Source organism: Convolutriloba macropyga, chromosome 9 (genome assembly GCF_964194025.1).
Source record: "Convolutriloba macropyga chromosome 9, txConMacr16.3, whole genome shotgun sequence".
Taxonomy (NCBI): Eukaryota; Metazoa; Xenacoelomorpha; order Acoela; family Convolutidae; genus Convolutriloba; species Convolutriloba macropyga.
The window spans coordinates 44,003,395-44,019,705 of NC_134476.1; the positions used below are offsets into that span (position 1 = coordinate 44,003,395).

General features: G+C 35.4%; 1 protein-coding gene across 2 annotated transcripts in view; it reads right to left on the bottom strand.

Moving 5' to 3' along the window:
• Positions 1-16,311, bottom strand: part of LOC142345794 (glutamate receptor ionotropic, NMDA 1-like) — a 97,714-nt gene that overhangs the window by 33,438 nt on the left and 47,965 nt on the right. For both annotated transcript variants that reach the window (XM_075398154.1, XM_075398155.1), the window contains exons 8-11: positions 15,028-15,150; positions 8,053-8,297; positions 6,325-6,455; positions 2,314-2,532 (exon numbers count right to left, since the gene is read on the bottom strand). In XM_075398154.1, the coding sequence (XP_075254269.1) occupies positions 2,314-2,532; positions 6,325-6,455; positions 8,053-8,297; positions 15,028-15,150 (718 nt within the window). The remainder of the gene's footprint in view (positions 1-2,313; positions 2,533-6,324; positions 6,456-8,052; positions 8,298-15,027; positions 15,151-16,311) is intronic.

Genomic DNA, 16,311 nt, shown 5'->3' on the forward strand with positions numbered 1-16,311 from the left:
TATTACTATTTTGCGTGTAGTTAATGTTATTTCTTTCAATAGGTTCAAAGAAAATGGGGGAAGCACGGTAATTATTCACAGCGGGGAGAATGTGCTCTTTACAAATTGACATAAATAAAGCACAAAAAATTAACTTTACAATATAATTTACTCACAATATCCACGTTTCTTAAAACCCTGTGCTTTTTTTGTTCGTTGAGGCGGATCTGGTTGAGTTTTTTCCAGTTATTGTCCACTCAAGCACTTTTGAATTGAGGTTGCAGTTAGTCCCCAAAGACAAAAACACAGTTTCCAATCATTCTTTCCTTTGTTACTGATCTCTGTATTAGCGTCTTGCTTACAAGTGGTGTGCCGGATGCTGCCTGGAGCTTCTTTAGGTAATCGAATGAAAGAAGTCAAGGAAAGAATCAAATAATGGAAGAATCAAAATGTCAAATTTGTCAAACAATTAATCTGAATATCGGTCCGTTAAACTTGGAAACTCCTGTCACCATATAACGCACTAACTTTCATAGTCATTATCTCGTTGTTTTGGCGATCAATATTCTGAGTAATTAACTAGAATTAGCACCATCGTACAAGGACTTATTATAGATGTTTCATAGTGCAATTTTTAGCGGATATACTTTGAATAAAATTAGCTAGTAATAGCCTCTTATTGAGCGGGTCAGATGCTTGATATATCCACTAGCTGCTTTGTATTTTATTAGTTTTCGGTACTCAATTTAACTCTATGGGAGCCTGTTGTAACTTAGTGGTTTTATAAGGATTTTCCAGTTCGATCTTTTAATTATTTTAACGAAATTAAACAAAATTCAATGAGAAGTTTTGCAAGTTTTAATTAAGTTACAAGAGATTGTTATCAACTGTTGTCAGGCTGGTTCTCTGGTATTCTGGTGATTGTGGGTTCCGCAGAGTTATACCTCAAGTTGTATTGGTCCTTCGCAAATATTTACTGATGTTCAAGTTGGGCAATTTCTGGCTTTTATACGTTTCTTGATGTTTGATAAGTAAATATACAATTTCCGTATTAGAGCCTACTTTATCAGCACAATTACTTCACCAAGTACATATTTTCCTATGAAGTTATTTGCCAATTACACAAATTCATCGTTACGGAACTTAAAAAGGTAAACATTGAGGCTTTTAGGGACGTAGTATGTTTATCAGTAATCCTGTCAATCTTCGGTTGTTTTTAGTAAGCATAAACAAATAAGGGTTACAGGCCCAGATGGAAATGCGGGCTAGATATGGCCTTGAAAACTAAATTATAGCACTTTTTATAGATATTTAAAGGAAAAACATCACGTAACTATGAGGCACGAAATAGGGGCGTTAAAGCAATCGTAAGTCAAACAAAAGAACTACAAGGACACAAACAAAAAACGTTGTTTGATGCAATGAAAACGAGTAATCTAACCATAGAATTTCAGCCAAGCCTTAATGAGCTCAAAAACATATCCCACCATTTTCGAAGGAGAAAAAAAGGAGAAAAATGCGTAAAAAAAAAGAAAATTGTGTGAAATTTCTCAATTTTTTGTCAAATTTCTCTTTCAAAAGTAGGTTTGAACAAAATAACCACTCTTTTTTCTGCTGTTCGAGTTTTATCACTGAAATAACCTTTTCATGCTCTATTCACTCCCTGAACTTCCTGTTTCTCTGCTCGCTCAGTCATAAAAAAAAACATTAACACCTCTTGGAGTCGTAAAAAGACAGCGCCCCAATACAATTCAAATTCTTTGAATTTAAAAAACCACGAACATCGCAATATAGCTCCAGTCAGCGTAAAGCTTCGCAGCTATAAAGAACAGGGACATACTTCTCAAACTTTGTCAATTATCTCAGCTAGAAAACGCTTTATACCATTAAAATTGCAATCAATTGGAAAATGCCTCCGGCCAATAAATTCGATGGCCCTCAAATCGCATCAAAATCAAGAACATTAAAAACCTCCAAACAAGAGTAATAGTTTAACAAAGCAAAATAATGAAACGCATTCAAAGCAACCTTAATATTATTACTATTGCCCAACTTTAAAAGCAAAATCAAATCATCGCTCGTTCGAAAACAGTGGCATTAAAAACACTTGAATCCGCTCTCCAAATTTGTTCAGCAGTCAAACCACTACAAATTTCAGCACCTGCAGCATTTCCGATTTCAAATTTACTCCAAAATTACGGATAAAAAGACACCAATCCAGTACTCGGGTCGTTAAAAAAACCAACGTCACTGCAACATAGCTATGCTCAGCTTACAGCTTCAGAGCCATGATAGTTTCCATGCAATGATTGTGAGAGTTGTTTGTCTGGTTACCTTTTTGACAGCAATGGAGAGTCCCTGCGGCTTGAATGGGTTAGTGAAGTCTACAACATTGGACCTGTCATGGTCAATGGTCATGGAGGCGAATGCTGCGTCATACTCTCCCCTCACCAAGTCCCCAATTGCCCCATTCCACACTCTCTCACTCTTACCTCCACCTGTTGAGGTGGAACTATCCACACTTGCACTCCCACCAGGATTTCCAGAACTCCTCTGTAACAATGATACAACCAATGTAACCAACTTGCAAAAAATTATGGATAAACCTTGAACTATTTAACTTTTTGTAATTGGACGACTGATAAAATCGCGAGACATTCTCTGCTTCCTGAGAAAAGAGCATAACAGAAAAAAATTTGACTTATCTAGCCAGTGATGGCAGTGGCGACCAGTTCCGAGTTAAGACGTTCCCATCGCAGAAATTACCAGCAGAACATTTAAAAAGCAGATAATAACAACTAAACATAACCATTAAAAAAACTCACAAATTAAACTAGTGAAGCTTTCGATTTAAAACACTTGAAAACAATCTTTTGTTTTCTACGTCAGCTTTCACAATTATCAAATACCTATTCGTTCATTTTTAACTTTTCCACTCTGTCAAAATTTGGAAACATGTGAAACTTTTTTTAATTTTTTTTTTACAAAAATTTGTATTACATTTCTAAAGTCAACATCGTTAAAACTAACAAAAGAACATCGCCAAAACTAACAAAAGAACTAACAAAACAGATCATAGCTGGCAGAATGCTAAAATAGCCGCAAAAGCTTCGTAGCTCAGATGTCACATTTTAATTAAACTGTCAAATTTATTGCTGCTTCTAGTAGCTGCTCTAACACCCTTTAATTAGAGTGGCACACACTCACTTGACCTTATCTCTTTGAATTAAAGTAAAGAAAAGTCCATTTTAGAGTGAGGAAGTCATTTTTGAGAGTGAGGTAAGTCACGTGTGACCAAAAAACTTCATCACGCGCAAGAAAAAAACAAAGCAGTACAAGTCTTGACGTACAATTCAAAGAAATTTGATTGACTAAACAATCAACTAGACGTAGAAAGGACTATGTGTGAATAGGGAAAACCATTTCTAAAAAAAAACAGATCAAAAAAATTAAAAAACATAGCAGGAAAAGTCCTGACGTACAATTCAAAGAATTTTCATTGACTAAACAAAACCAAAACCTAGAACGTACTACAAGTGAATTGGGAAAACCATTTACAAAAACTCAGATCAAAAAAATTTAAAAAACTGAAAATCAATGTCAAAATGCCGCATGTGAACAAAAAACCACTAGCGAGAAATGAAAATTTGGGTCACACAAAAAACTAGGCGTATAATGAACTATGAATGGATTGGGAAAACCATTTTTGAAAAAGAAATCCAATTCAAAAAATCGAAAAAACCGTAAAAATCAAGTGAAATTGCCGCATGTGATTAAAAACCACTAGCGAGAAAGCAAATTTTTCTCAAACACCGTTTTCTCACTCTACTTTAAAATTAGAGCGAAAAAATTTCACGCCGCAAAACCACTCGCTTTTTCGCTCCACTTCCTGTTTCGGCGTGACCAAAATCACTACTCCAATTTGACTTCAAAAATCATAAAAATGTGTGAACAGAACTTTTAAAAAAACAGCGCCCCAATACAATTGAAATTCTTCGAATTGTAAAAAAAAAAAAGAAAATCGATGTCAAAATGACGCATAAGAACAAAAAACCACTAGTGAAAAATCGAACTTCGGTTCAAACAAAAAACTAGTCCTAGAATAAACTATGAATAGATTGGGAAAACCATTTAGAAAAAGAATCCGATTCAAAAACTCGAAAAAGCAGTAAAAATTAAAGTGAAATTGACGCATGTGAAAAAACCACTAGCGAGAAAGCGAATTTTTCTCAAACACCGTTTTCTCACTCTACTTTAAAATTAGAGCGAAAACATTTCACGCCCCAAAACCACTTGCTTTTGCGCTCCACTTCCTGTTTCAGCGTGACCAAAATCACTATTCCAATTTGACTTCAAAAATAATGAAAATGTGTGAACAGATCTTTAAAAAAAGATAGCGCCCCAATACAATTCAAATTCTTTGAATTGTAAAAAAACCACGATGTCCCCAATAATAGTTGCTGTCAATTTCAAAGTGAGGAAGTCATTTTTGAGAGTCACATGTGACCAACAACTTAATCACGCGAATGAACAAAAAACTCGCTCCACTAATAGTTAAAAATGACGTTAAGCACGCACTTCAGATGAAATTGCATGAACCAATGAACAAAAAGCAGATTTGAAGTGGTTGTGACGTCATATGGTCGTAACAAAAATCGCGACGATGAAATAAAAACATAGCTGGCAGATTGCCAGAAAATAGCCGCAATAGATTGGTAGATCTGCAGTCTAAAAAAACAGTAAAAAAGACGGGCCAAAAAAAAAATCTTTTTTCAGTGAAGGCTGATATGTTATAATTTTATTTAAAAATCAGGATATGTTTTTGCTGCCTCTATTAGCTGCTCTCAAATAACCTTTATTTACAGTGACACATACCTTTATTTCACACTTAAGTTGAAATAGCATGAACGAATGAACAAATAGAAGATTTGAAGTGGTTGTGACGTCATATGGCCGTAAAAAAAATTGCAACGACGAAATAAAAAAACCAAGAGAAGGCCAATAATAGTCCCAGCTATCGCTGTGCGGCTATTAAAAATAACCCAACTAACGTCGGAAAAATTACAGGAGCATAAAATAGCCGCAGTGACACAAACACAAAAAAATGAAGAGATAGCTATTGACAAAATTTTTCTAATTTCTAAGAGTCAAAGGATTGTAAAACAGAGAGCGCCTAAATAATTGCCCTTGAGAGGCTGAAGGCGGCTATTAATAACTAAGACCATCTGCCAAAAACTAACAAAAAGTAAAGATCACCAAAAAAATAATCATAAATTCAAAAATTTCAAAAAGCCCACTAACAAAAAATGGACGCAATAGTAGCTCTTTGAGTAACTTTAAATTTAACCAGCACATTGCGGGGAAAGTGGTCGGGCTTGATTAACATGACTCCAAATTGAGATTGAAACAAGCTAAACGAAAATTAAATGTTACACAATTTTTCCAATAACATTTTATTTGTTTTTGAGATAATTCTCCTTTCCAATGAGAGCATAAAAGCACCAGTATCGATACTGATTGGCATCAAAGCTGGTAGATCTACTTAAAACAAAATTTAACAAACGCGTCACTTGATACCTGGTTTTATGGGTTTCGTCTTTTCTATTTTTGAATTCCTCAAAATAGCTTCAGTGAATCGCATACTTAGAGACTAGTAAGGCGTGAGGCTCTGAGAGAGCTGCTCGGCCACTTAATGCCCTCCGAGCGTTACCTGATTATCCCGTTGTTGAGGACGAAGTCAAATGGATCAGACGAAAAATCGGTGAAGCCAAAAATTGCATAAAAAGGACCACAGGACTAATATAATTGCTACTAACTTTGTTTAAACAGATGTCAAAAATGCCGCAGATGAAGAAAAGTTCTCTTCTAAAAATATTATTTTCTCATTTCACTTTTTTAAAAAATTTCAAGCCCCTAAACTACCCACTTTACCTCTTTTTACTTGTTCCACGAGTATAAAATCATGCCAAATTTCCTGTTTCGATACATTCTAATATTATCGACAAACGATGAGAAGCTAACGGCGGCTGCTGAGCACACTCCAATTTTAATTTTACTTCACAGGTAGAGAAACAAATGTTCTTGGATTATAAAAATTCAGCTGAAATTTGAAAATTAAGAAACAGTTAAAGCCTAATCCCCTCAATTATGTACACAGCTGCTTAAAAGGAATATTGTTTGGTTAATTTTATTTGGAATTAAGGGTCGATTTCGTTCCCCTGAAAACTATCTGCCGAGAGCAAATTAGTGAGTAGGATCCTGGTTGTACAAAAACCGATGTGGCTTTTCAGTGGTGTCGTGGGACAAAAGACAGTAATGTGAAACGATGAATGAAATGATACTTACAATTTTGTAGTGTCCAAATTTGCCCTCTCTCTGCAAATGGAGAGTGTATGAGAAGTTGAGAGCAGATGATACTGATTGGAGCAGTTGGATGCAGTAGCCATAGCAACACTTGTCAACATACACGTCCTTCTCTAAACAAGGCCACCACCATCACAAAATACACTCTTTTATCATCATCTGTTACTTGACCGCCGAATGAATCAATCATTCTATAATATGAGAAAAATGGGAATCATTGAAAAAATTGAAAAAGCCCTCGGAAAAAATTGCATCGATTTTTTTCTCAAACTTCATAGCAGAAACTGTTTTACACAAAAAACCTTCATTTAATACCTAATAAAAGATGCCCAGAAGCATGAGGCTTTAATTGAGTTAACACTCAATGCTGTAAAACGAAGAAGCAAATCCCTCTAAATCCGCAAAAAAAAAAACGGTCAAAAAGCGTATTTAACTGTAATTAACAAAAGCTCCCTAACGCTATCAAAATAATCCAAAAATTATCGAAAAATTTTTTACAATTACAATTTTCCCCCTGTCTCAGAAGAAGGTATGTGGAAAAAAACATCTTTTCTGCTCTTCGAGTTTCTTCACTACTAAAACATTTTTTTCAAACTTCATTCACTCATTGAACTTCCTGTTTCTTTGCGCGCTCAGTTATGAAAACACGCGGAAGCATTCCGGAAACGACTCGAAGAGTTGTATCTGCCAAATAAACAAACCTTCCCGAAAACGATTACACTAAAACCACTCACTAAAGAACAAGAAAATTGAAGTCAAATAATGATAATTTTGCGCAAAAAACCCACCTGAATTTAAAAAATTCCATTATTTCCTCATATAATAAAAGTGCACATAAAAAAGAAAGAAGACCTCTCGTTAACCATAACATTAAAATGCTCACGCAACAGAAGAAAAGCCATAATAGACTCACGATTTTCCAACTTTCAAAAAAAATGGCAAGAACTTGACGAAAAAATTCTATGTTCTTGATTTTTTTGCAAAATTTCTGAACAAAAATGACTATTTAAACCACCAATACTGCAATAAATATATACCTCAAAAAATTTTCAAACATTACACGTCTATTCAAAACCCAATGAATGCAATGAAAGAAAACAATTCGCAAAAAATGATTAAGCCTAAAAAACATCAAAATGGCTGAAAAACCTCCAGATTAGCATAAAACTCAGATAAAGAAAACAAAAAATGCTCCTTTCAATTTTGTTCAAAACTTTAACCACTCAAAAAAATTTTCAAGCATTTCATTTCCAGCTTCAAATTTCACTCAGAGAAAATTGATTTAAAAAATACACTCAGAGAAAATTGATTTAAAAAAGACACAATACAACTCCTCGAATTGTTGAAAAGACTGCGCCCCAATAAAATTCAAAACCAAGAACATCGCAATATAGCTACGCTCAGCTTACAGCTATAATGACTAAAAAAAATTCCAGACTTCAATCCGTTATGTTTGTTTGGGTTGCATTTACGCTCTGATTCGATTCATTTGTGCGCAGCTGGTTTTTCATCAGTAAATTAAAGCTAATTTCAGAAAAATGATACAATTTTAGAATGAACGCTTCTATTAATTTTTCTCCAAAATAAATGTGTACTACTAGTGAAAACTCCAGACGGTTCTTCATTCACACTGGCTTGTAAACACAAAATGTTCTTCAAAATCTGCCATCTTGCCATCAGCATGAACTAAATAATAGGCATAGCGAATACCTGGATTGTAGTATTTGCAGACAGCAAATGTGGCATTGTTGCATGAACTCTTTGGTGGTCCGGGTGGCATCTCAATCACAAACACAAATGGCCTGTCCTCCACTGTCACTATCCTCAGGTTGCCCTCTATCGTCACACCCTCTGGCAACTTGCGACTGTTCCCAATCCAAGAGATAGTGTTGTCACTCTGGATCAACTTCTCGTTCACGTAGATCTGTGAGTCCTTCCCACCCGTACCTTGCTTCCTACAGTCATCACACAAGATTCAGCCCTGAGTTTGGCATAATTCAGCACTCACAACAATATATGGCAACCAGGACAACGCTTAACGACCGACTATGAAAAAGAATTATTTTTACTATGAAATTTTTACTATGAAAAAGAATCAGTTGGAGGCTCAAAACGTAGCCGGCACATTTCTGGAAAATGGTCGCTGTTGACACCATTGAAGGGCAGCAAGATTGGAACAGAAAAACTCATGCGAACAATGTCGGGCAAATTCTCTCAAACCTTAGCTTCAGCTAATTGAAGAAGGCGAAGTGCGCATTGCGGGGGAATGCACGAACAGCAGGTGTCAATCACTTAGAGCTTCACAACAAGAACATATGTCTCCATAACAGTTTCGGTTAATCGCATACACAACTCAGTAAGCCGAAAGGCTGTATGAGAACTTAAATCCCTCCGGTTGTTACTTTTTTATCCCACTTCTGAGGACGAAATGTCAAAACGGTAAGACGAAAAATCGGTCAAGCGAAAAATTGCATAAAAAACCGCAGGACTAATACAATTGCTATAATCTTCGTTTGAGAGAATTAAAAAGTTTAAAAAGGTTACTCCATTCTCTTCTGATTCGGCTGTTTTAATTTTGACAGTATTCACTACATTGCATAATTCAATGAGGGAAGGTACCAAAAATCCATTCAGTTGAAACAGTGGGCGAGAACAGTCAGAAGTCAAACATGAAAGTCGTGATTTATGTGAAAACGAAAAAACTTAGATCGAAAGGAATTTAAAAAGACACGACAGGAATTTTTCCGAAAACCAATTTTAATACAAAATAAAAATAACACTTTATATAAATATTGGAACTAACCGTACTTAGAACAAGAAAACAATACAAAAAACTCGAGGAAACAGACAATGTCAAATGGGCGAAAACAGAGAAAATTAGCGAAAATCAAATTGTTCTTGTCCTAGCGTTAAAGTCAATAAAACAAAACAACAATCTAATATCATTAATCACAGCATAATTTACAACACTGGAAGGCATAAATCATCAGTACGGATCTCCGTTAGGTGAAAAGGACAAAAAACGCCTAATGAAGACAGGGTCTCATCAATTTGAATTGCTTTGCTGAGCAGCTGCTGTTTAAAAGCACTTTGAGCAGAATGAGAGAGAGTGAAACTAGCCCCGAGAAGTCAAAAAGATTTCACGCAAAATGTCGAAAAAGCGGCAAAATGAGGTAAAGCGAAAAAAAGTTCGACGAAGTAAAAAAAAATAGGAGCGCTGTAATAGCCGGCTGAGAAGATGAGGGCGGCTATTAAAAAGTCAGATATTTTAAAAAACAAATTGTGAAAAATGGTTGAAACGAAATACGAAGTAAGTGCAGAACTTCCATCACACAGAGCCAGTGGGAACAGGCATTAATGACACTAATAAACATTACAACAAAAAGCTACTAAAACGTCCAAAACAAAAACTCACTGAAAATCAATCAAATAGTGTTCGTCTGAGTGAAACTAGCCTAGAGAAGTCGAAGAGATTTCATACAATATGTAGAAAAACCGGAAAATGATGTACAGGGAAACAAATTTTTATTCGACGAAGTTAAAAACAATAGGAGCTCCAGAACAGCCGGTTGAAAAGTTCAGAGCAGCTATTAAAAACCATAATTTGTTCAAATACTAATTCTCACTTAACTTTAAAAGTAGTTTCAGGAAACAATAACACATCGAACTCATTCGTTTTTTCACTCCCTTTACTACTCAAGCGTGATTAAAACACCACGCTGAGTTCACTTATCAATGAGATGAAAAAATCGGACGAAGCCAACAGGCATTAAAAAAATTTAGCCGAAAGACTCAGAAGACACTCAGGGAAATAATATTTAAAACCCTAGCCAACCACTGATTAAAGTAATAAAACTTTACATCATTATAACAATCAATTCGTTACCTAACAAAATATTTCTGCAAACCTGTGTTTAAGACACAATACCTGATATAGTTAGCATGTTAGCATACGTTCATTAAATAACTATCAAATTGTAGAAAAAAACTAAGGAAACATATCCAAAAAGGAGAAAACCCGATCGAAATGAGTAAGAATTAAAAAATCAAAGCAAAACAATGTTAAATTTATTATAATATTTACTATCAAAATTGCACCGTCTTATTAATTTTTCTCAGCGCAAATTGGAAAACAATTTCTGTTGATTCATGGAGCACTAACACTACACTCAAACGCACTCGAATTCACTTGGAAAACCCAAAACAAGAACTATTTAACATTTTCTAGAGAGAAAATCTGACCTATCGAACCTTTGGTTTTATCCTTTGTCAAAAATAACCCCAGCAGAACTCTAAATTAATAATTGAAAATAAAATAAAATTCTGAAAGACAGAAAAACATAACCGACTAACGTCGGGCGAATTGCTCTCAAACGACCGGCGAGCGGTTGGCTTGGTCAGTAGCTAGCCACGGGGGGGGGGGGGGGGGGGTGCACCGGGGGCTGATGGGGGCAGCACTGGGTGTGGGGGGGGGCAAAAGCGCGGTGGGGGTTGGAGCCAATAGTGGGGGTGGGGGGGGGGTCAACAAAGGGGGGGGGTGTCAACCTCTAAGAACCGCCCCTCACACCATAAGTATAAGTATAAGTCTCCAAGACAGTTTGAGCTGAAACAGACCTGAAAGGCTCTAAGAGCACATAATGCCCGCTGGGCGCTACCTGTTTATCCCGTTTTTGAGGACGAAAAGTCAAAAGCGTCAGACGAAAAATTGGTCAAGCGAAAAATCGCATTAAAAAAAGACCCCACAGGACTAATATAATTGCTACAAACTTCGTTTGAGAGCAATTAAACAAGAATTAAAGGGAAAAACTTGCAAAAACAAAATTGACAAGAAGTTAGCATTTTCCTCAACTAAAATAAACTTGAACTGATATCAACCAAATCAAAAGTTTGCCCAAACTATTATAGAAATACGTTCAACCACCAAAATAAACCAAGACAAGTATAAACAAAAACTTGAAAAAAAAGCAAAACCGCTAAAAAAGCGTCGAAAACGGAAGATTTTCAAAGATCAGTTCAAATTGGCATCTATAAAAGTCTAATTATATAATCGACTATCCGCAAATCGCTTTCTATTCCCAGCTCTTATCGATAAAAAAAACATAGCCCGAAGAATTCAGGAACCGACCGATAAGAAGTCTTCGTTGCCGAAAAATAAGCTTTTCAAATGAGTATTATTTGATGGCACAATCACCAGTTGCTAGCAAAAAAATTAAAATAAGAAAGAAAGATTTGTTAAAAAGCAGATTAACCAAAAATAACTACAAAATTCATAAACGTTACATACAATTTGTACAAGTACATGTAAAAACGAAGACATTATTTTATGCATTAGAGACAAAAAATATTCACTCAACTCAGGACATGCAATGATAAGCTCACAAACAATTCTAATTGTGAAATAAATGGGAAAAATTGTTGAATGTCAAAAATCAACAGTTTTTCTAAAAATTATGAATTTGTCAAAATTATGAGAAAATTGCTCGGTACCAGAGGCCCTTTTTTTAATAACTCCCATTCATAACCAAAAAACTCCCATTAATAACCAAAATCCTTCAAAACGCAACCTACAAAACCAATCAACACAACCTGAAGTTATAACTTTAGAGTAATAACTTTTCAGACAACAATTTGAAAACAAAAAAAAACAACTTGAAAAAAGCGCACGTGAACAAAAAAATCCTCGCTAAGCGAGCTTTTTCACAGTTACAATTCTCGCTATAAATCAAAAGAATGTATGAAAAAAATATAGCCCGCAGATTGCTGGAAAATAGCCACCGTTGACCTCACTGGCCGCCTTTTGGATTGAATGAAACTCTTAGAAAAACAAATAAAGAAAAATTGACGACAGTCTAATATTTTTGAAGTGTTTAATGTTCAAATTTCCTCTGCAGTTTCATTACAACAAAAAAATATGGCAAAACCTTTAAATTGGAGAACAAAATGCTTATTAATTACACCTGATAGCAGTATACTCTAAGGAACTTTCATAACTTAAAGCACGAAAAAAAGTTACGGACAGCCTAGTATTCTTCTAAGTGTCAAAAAGTGTTCTAATGTGGTCCGCAGTTTCATTAGATTCAAAAAATTCTGCGGGCTTAGCTTCTATTTTGAAGGACAATAAGCTCAATACTAATACAGATTAGCAGCAAACTCTAAGGAACTTTGATAACTTACTGCACTGTCTTTAAACATTAATTCTTTATGCCCGGGCTTTATTGGTTTATCGCGCTTCTTTTGATTTCTTCATTTCGCCTTCTGCCCTTAAACGTAATTGAGTAAAGTTACTGAATCAGTTTTAAATTCCGTTCAGTTGAAACAGAAAGTGAGGTAAGTCAGAAGTCAAACGTGAAAAGTGGTGACTTATGTGAAGAGAAAAAGGTAAAGCAAATTTTTAAAAAAAAAGGAGAGCGCCTAAAAATAGCCGTTGAGAGGCTCACTGCGGCTATTAATAACTTTTCAAAAAAACAACCTGAAGACTCAGTAACCGACTCGAAAGAGATATACACTCCAGAAGTACCAGCCAGCTACACAGTAAACAAGATGTGCCTCTAGTCATTTCTGATCCATAGTTTTGAAACAATACAGAGTGAAAATAAGAGAAAACATAGCTGGCAGATTGCCAGAAAACAGCCGCAATAGCTTCGCAGATCTGCAGTCTCAAAAACAGTAAAAAAGACAGACTAAAAAATCGTCTTTTCATTGAAGGCTGATATATTATATTTTGATAAAAGTTTCTGCTGCCTCTATCAGCTGCTCTCAAATATCCTTCATTTAGAGTGACACACACCCATTTGATCTTATCTCTTTGAATTAAAGTAAATAAAAAAAATTTCAAAGTGAGAAAGTCATTTTTGAGAGTGAGGTAAGTCAAGTGTGACCAAAAATTTAATCACGCGAATGAACAAAACACTCGCTCCACTGAGAGCGAAAAATGACGTCACACACGCACTTCAGTTGAAATTGCATGAACGAATGAACAAAAAGCAGACTTTAAGTGGTTGTGACGTCATATGGTCGTAAGAAAAATCGCGACGACGAAATAAAAAAAAACAAGAGAAGGCCAATAAAATAGCCTCAGCTATCGCTGAGCGGCTATTAAAAAGAAATCATAAAATTTTAAATTATTTTTAAAAAATCTGATAAAATATTGTCACTTTTAATAAAATATTGTCAAAATCTGATAAAATATTGTCACTCCATATCGATTGAAAAAAAAACTAAACAACAATACACACGGGAAAACAGAAATGAAAAAGAAAGAACATTTTTTTGTTTAAGTAAATACAAAATATGCTGAAAGCTGCTTCCAAACAATTAACCTGAGAGAACACTCCAGATTTTCTTTTGCTCCATCACTGCCCCACCCAACGCCTGTCAGAGACTACCTAACTAACAATTAAAATATACCCGGCAAAATCCCAGAAAATAGCGGCCATTGATTACCACAACACCGATTGGATTGAAGGAACAGAAAAAGAATAAAAAATTGATTGCTTGACATAAGTTTGACATACTCCTGTTTCTTAATGAGAGGTTACAGGGGCTGGTATCAATGAGAACTACAAGAGGACTTCATACGAGCTGCTCAAGCTCTTTCGAAGAAGCGCATTGAGAGATGGTTAAAAATTTCGCGAACTAAGAGTTACGAGAATAAAGTTAAAGTAGCGGGTATCTAAAATTGGGCTTTTAATGGGTTTATCTCGTTTCAATTTTGGATTTCGTTTTTCATACCAATTATGTTCATTTTAGATTGCTTTGCCGAGCAGCTGCTGTTGAAAAGCACCCTGAGCAGAATGAAGTAAAAAAAATATGAGTGCTATGACAATCTCGATGCCTCTTGAGGGGGTCGGTTGGTGCTCGGTTGGGGGGCGTCGACTTGCCTTCTTTCTAATCTTTCTAGTCTGTTCTTTGATATTTCTCAAAAAAACCTTAGTCCTCAAAATTACCTTAATTCCATTGTTCCCACGTGCCCTTTTTGGTTTCAAATTCTTGTGTTATGAATCAATATCTTTTAGTTTACAACGATTATGACAATTTTGCGGTAAATATTTAGCGCCAATGAGATTATCGATGTCGATAACATGCTATAATAGCCGGCCGGGAAGATGAGGGCGGCCATTAAAAAGCAAAAACAAGAAACATGAAAAAACCTGAGTCGTAAAAAGACGCTCCACGAATACTCCTCTTCAACTCTCGGCAAAAAACAGCGCACAAATACAATCCAAATTTAAGAGGCTGGCCGCGGCTATGAATCAGCTACAATTCCAAGTATCCAAGAACCAAAATACAGGAGTAAAATTTTCTAATCGAAATTGATCTGATTATGAAAGATGTAAGGAAACTAACCAAAAAAGAACTTATGATTATCTGTATCAATTTATGCTGTATATATAGGTGACAAGAAAACGGTTTGATGTCTTATGATAACTATAGCAATGAATGAACTTGTTTTTTCTTGTTCGCGAAATTTTTAACCACCTCTCAATGCGCTTCTTCGAAAGAGCTTGAGCAGCTCGTATGAAGTCCTCTTGTAGTGTCTTGTCTATCCCTTGTTTTCTTAATTTCTTGGTTTCTGCATTTATGTAGATAAAATGTCACCTATTATCCCTACACGGAATTACTTAATTAATTCAATTTCTATAGGCAGCCTAATGTTCACTTCTGGTTCAAGTATGTGCAACTTACCAAGTTCCGATCTGCTGGTAGAATACGGAGGACTGTTTGACAAAAATGTCATACTCTCCGTAGCTCGGATCCCCGTTCATATTGTACTGTATGATCTGGTCCATGCTCTGGTCACGTATTCTACTGCAAACACAATAAAGATTAAACCATTCCACAAAACCCAATATGAAAAAGCTTGTTAAAATTCATTCCACAGAAGCCTCTTATTAGGGATCTTTACTGCACACATGAGTTCCTTTGACCTTAAACAAATTCAAATTAAACTTAAGTTTTAAAGTGCAAAAGTCATTTTATTGAGTGAGGTAAGTCACGTATGATCAAAATCTAATCACGCAAATAACATAAATCTTTCTTTCACTAAAGCGAGTGAGAAATGACGTCACGCGTGCAAATGCCGTTAGTGAGAGGAAGAAGTCATTCGGAAAATTTGACTTCTTCAGCTTTGCTGTGTGAACAAATGTAAAACGAAAAAAGAGCTTCAGAAGACGAAACAAAAAAAACATTGCAGGACAAGTCCTGACGTACAATTCAAAGAATTTCCATTGATTAAACAGAAAACTAGATTTAGAACGGACTATGAATGGCTTGGGAAAACTATTTAGAAAAAAATCCGATCCAAAAAATCGAAAAAAACAGTAAAAATCAAAGTGAAATTGCCGCATGTGAACAAAAAACCCTAGCGAGAAAGCGAATTTTTGTTCAAACACCGTTTTCTCACTCTACTTTAAATTTAGAGCGAAAAAATTTTACGTTGCAAAACCACTCGCTTTTTTGCTCCACTTCCTGTTTCGGCGTGACCAAAATCACTACTCCAATTTGAGTTCAAAAATCGTGAAAATGTGTGAACAGATCTTAAAAAAAACATAGCCGGAAGAATTCCGGAAACGACTCGAAGTGAAAATCCATTTAAACGCCATCCAACAACTCATTAAACAAAAAGTGCCTTCACTAATTTATGATAATCTTGAAACAAAGTCATGAAACAAAAAAGTAAAAACAAAAAAATCAAGTCTGTTAAAATATGATACAAAATCTGAACATGAACAAAAAAACTCCCTCCACTAAAAGCGAAAAATGACGTCACATGCAATTCAGTTGAAATTCGATGAACGAATGAACAAAAAGTGGCTGTGACGTCATATGGTCGTAACAAAAATGACGAAATAAAAACAGCAGGACAAGTCCTGACGTACAATTCAAAGAATTTTCATTGACTAAACAGAAAACTAGACCTAGAACGGACTATGAATGGATTGGAAAAACCATTTAGAAAAAAATCCGACC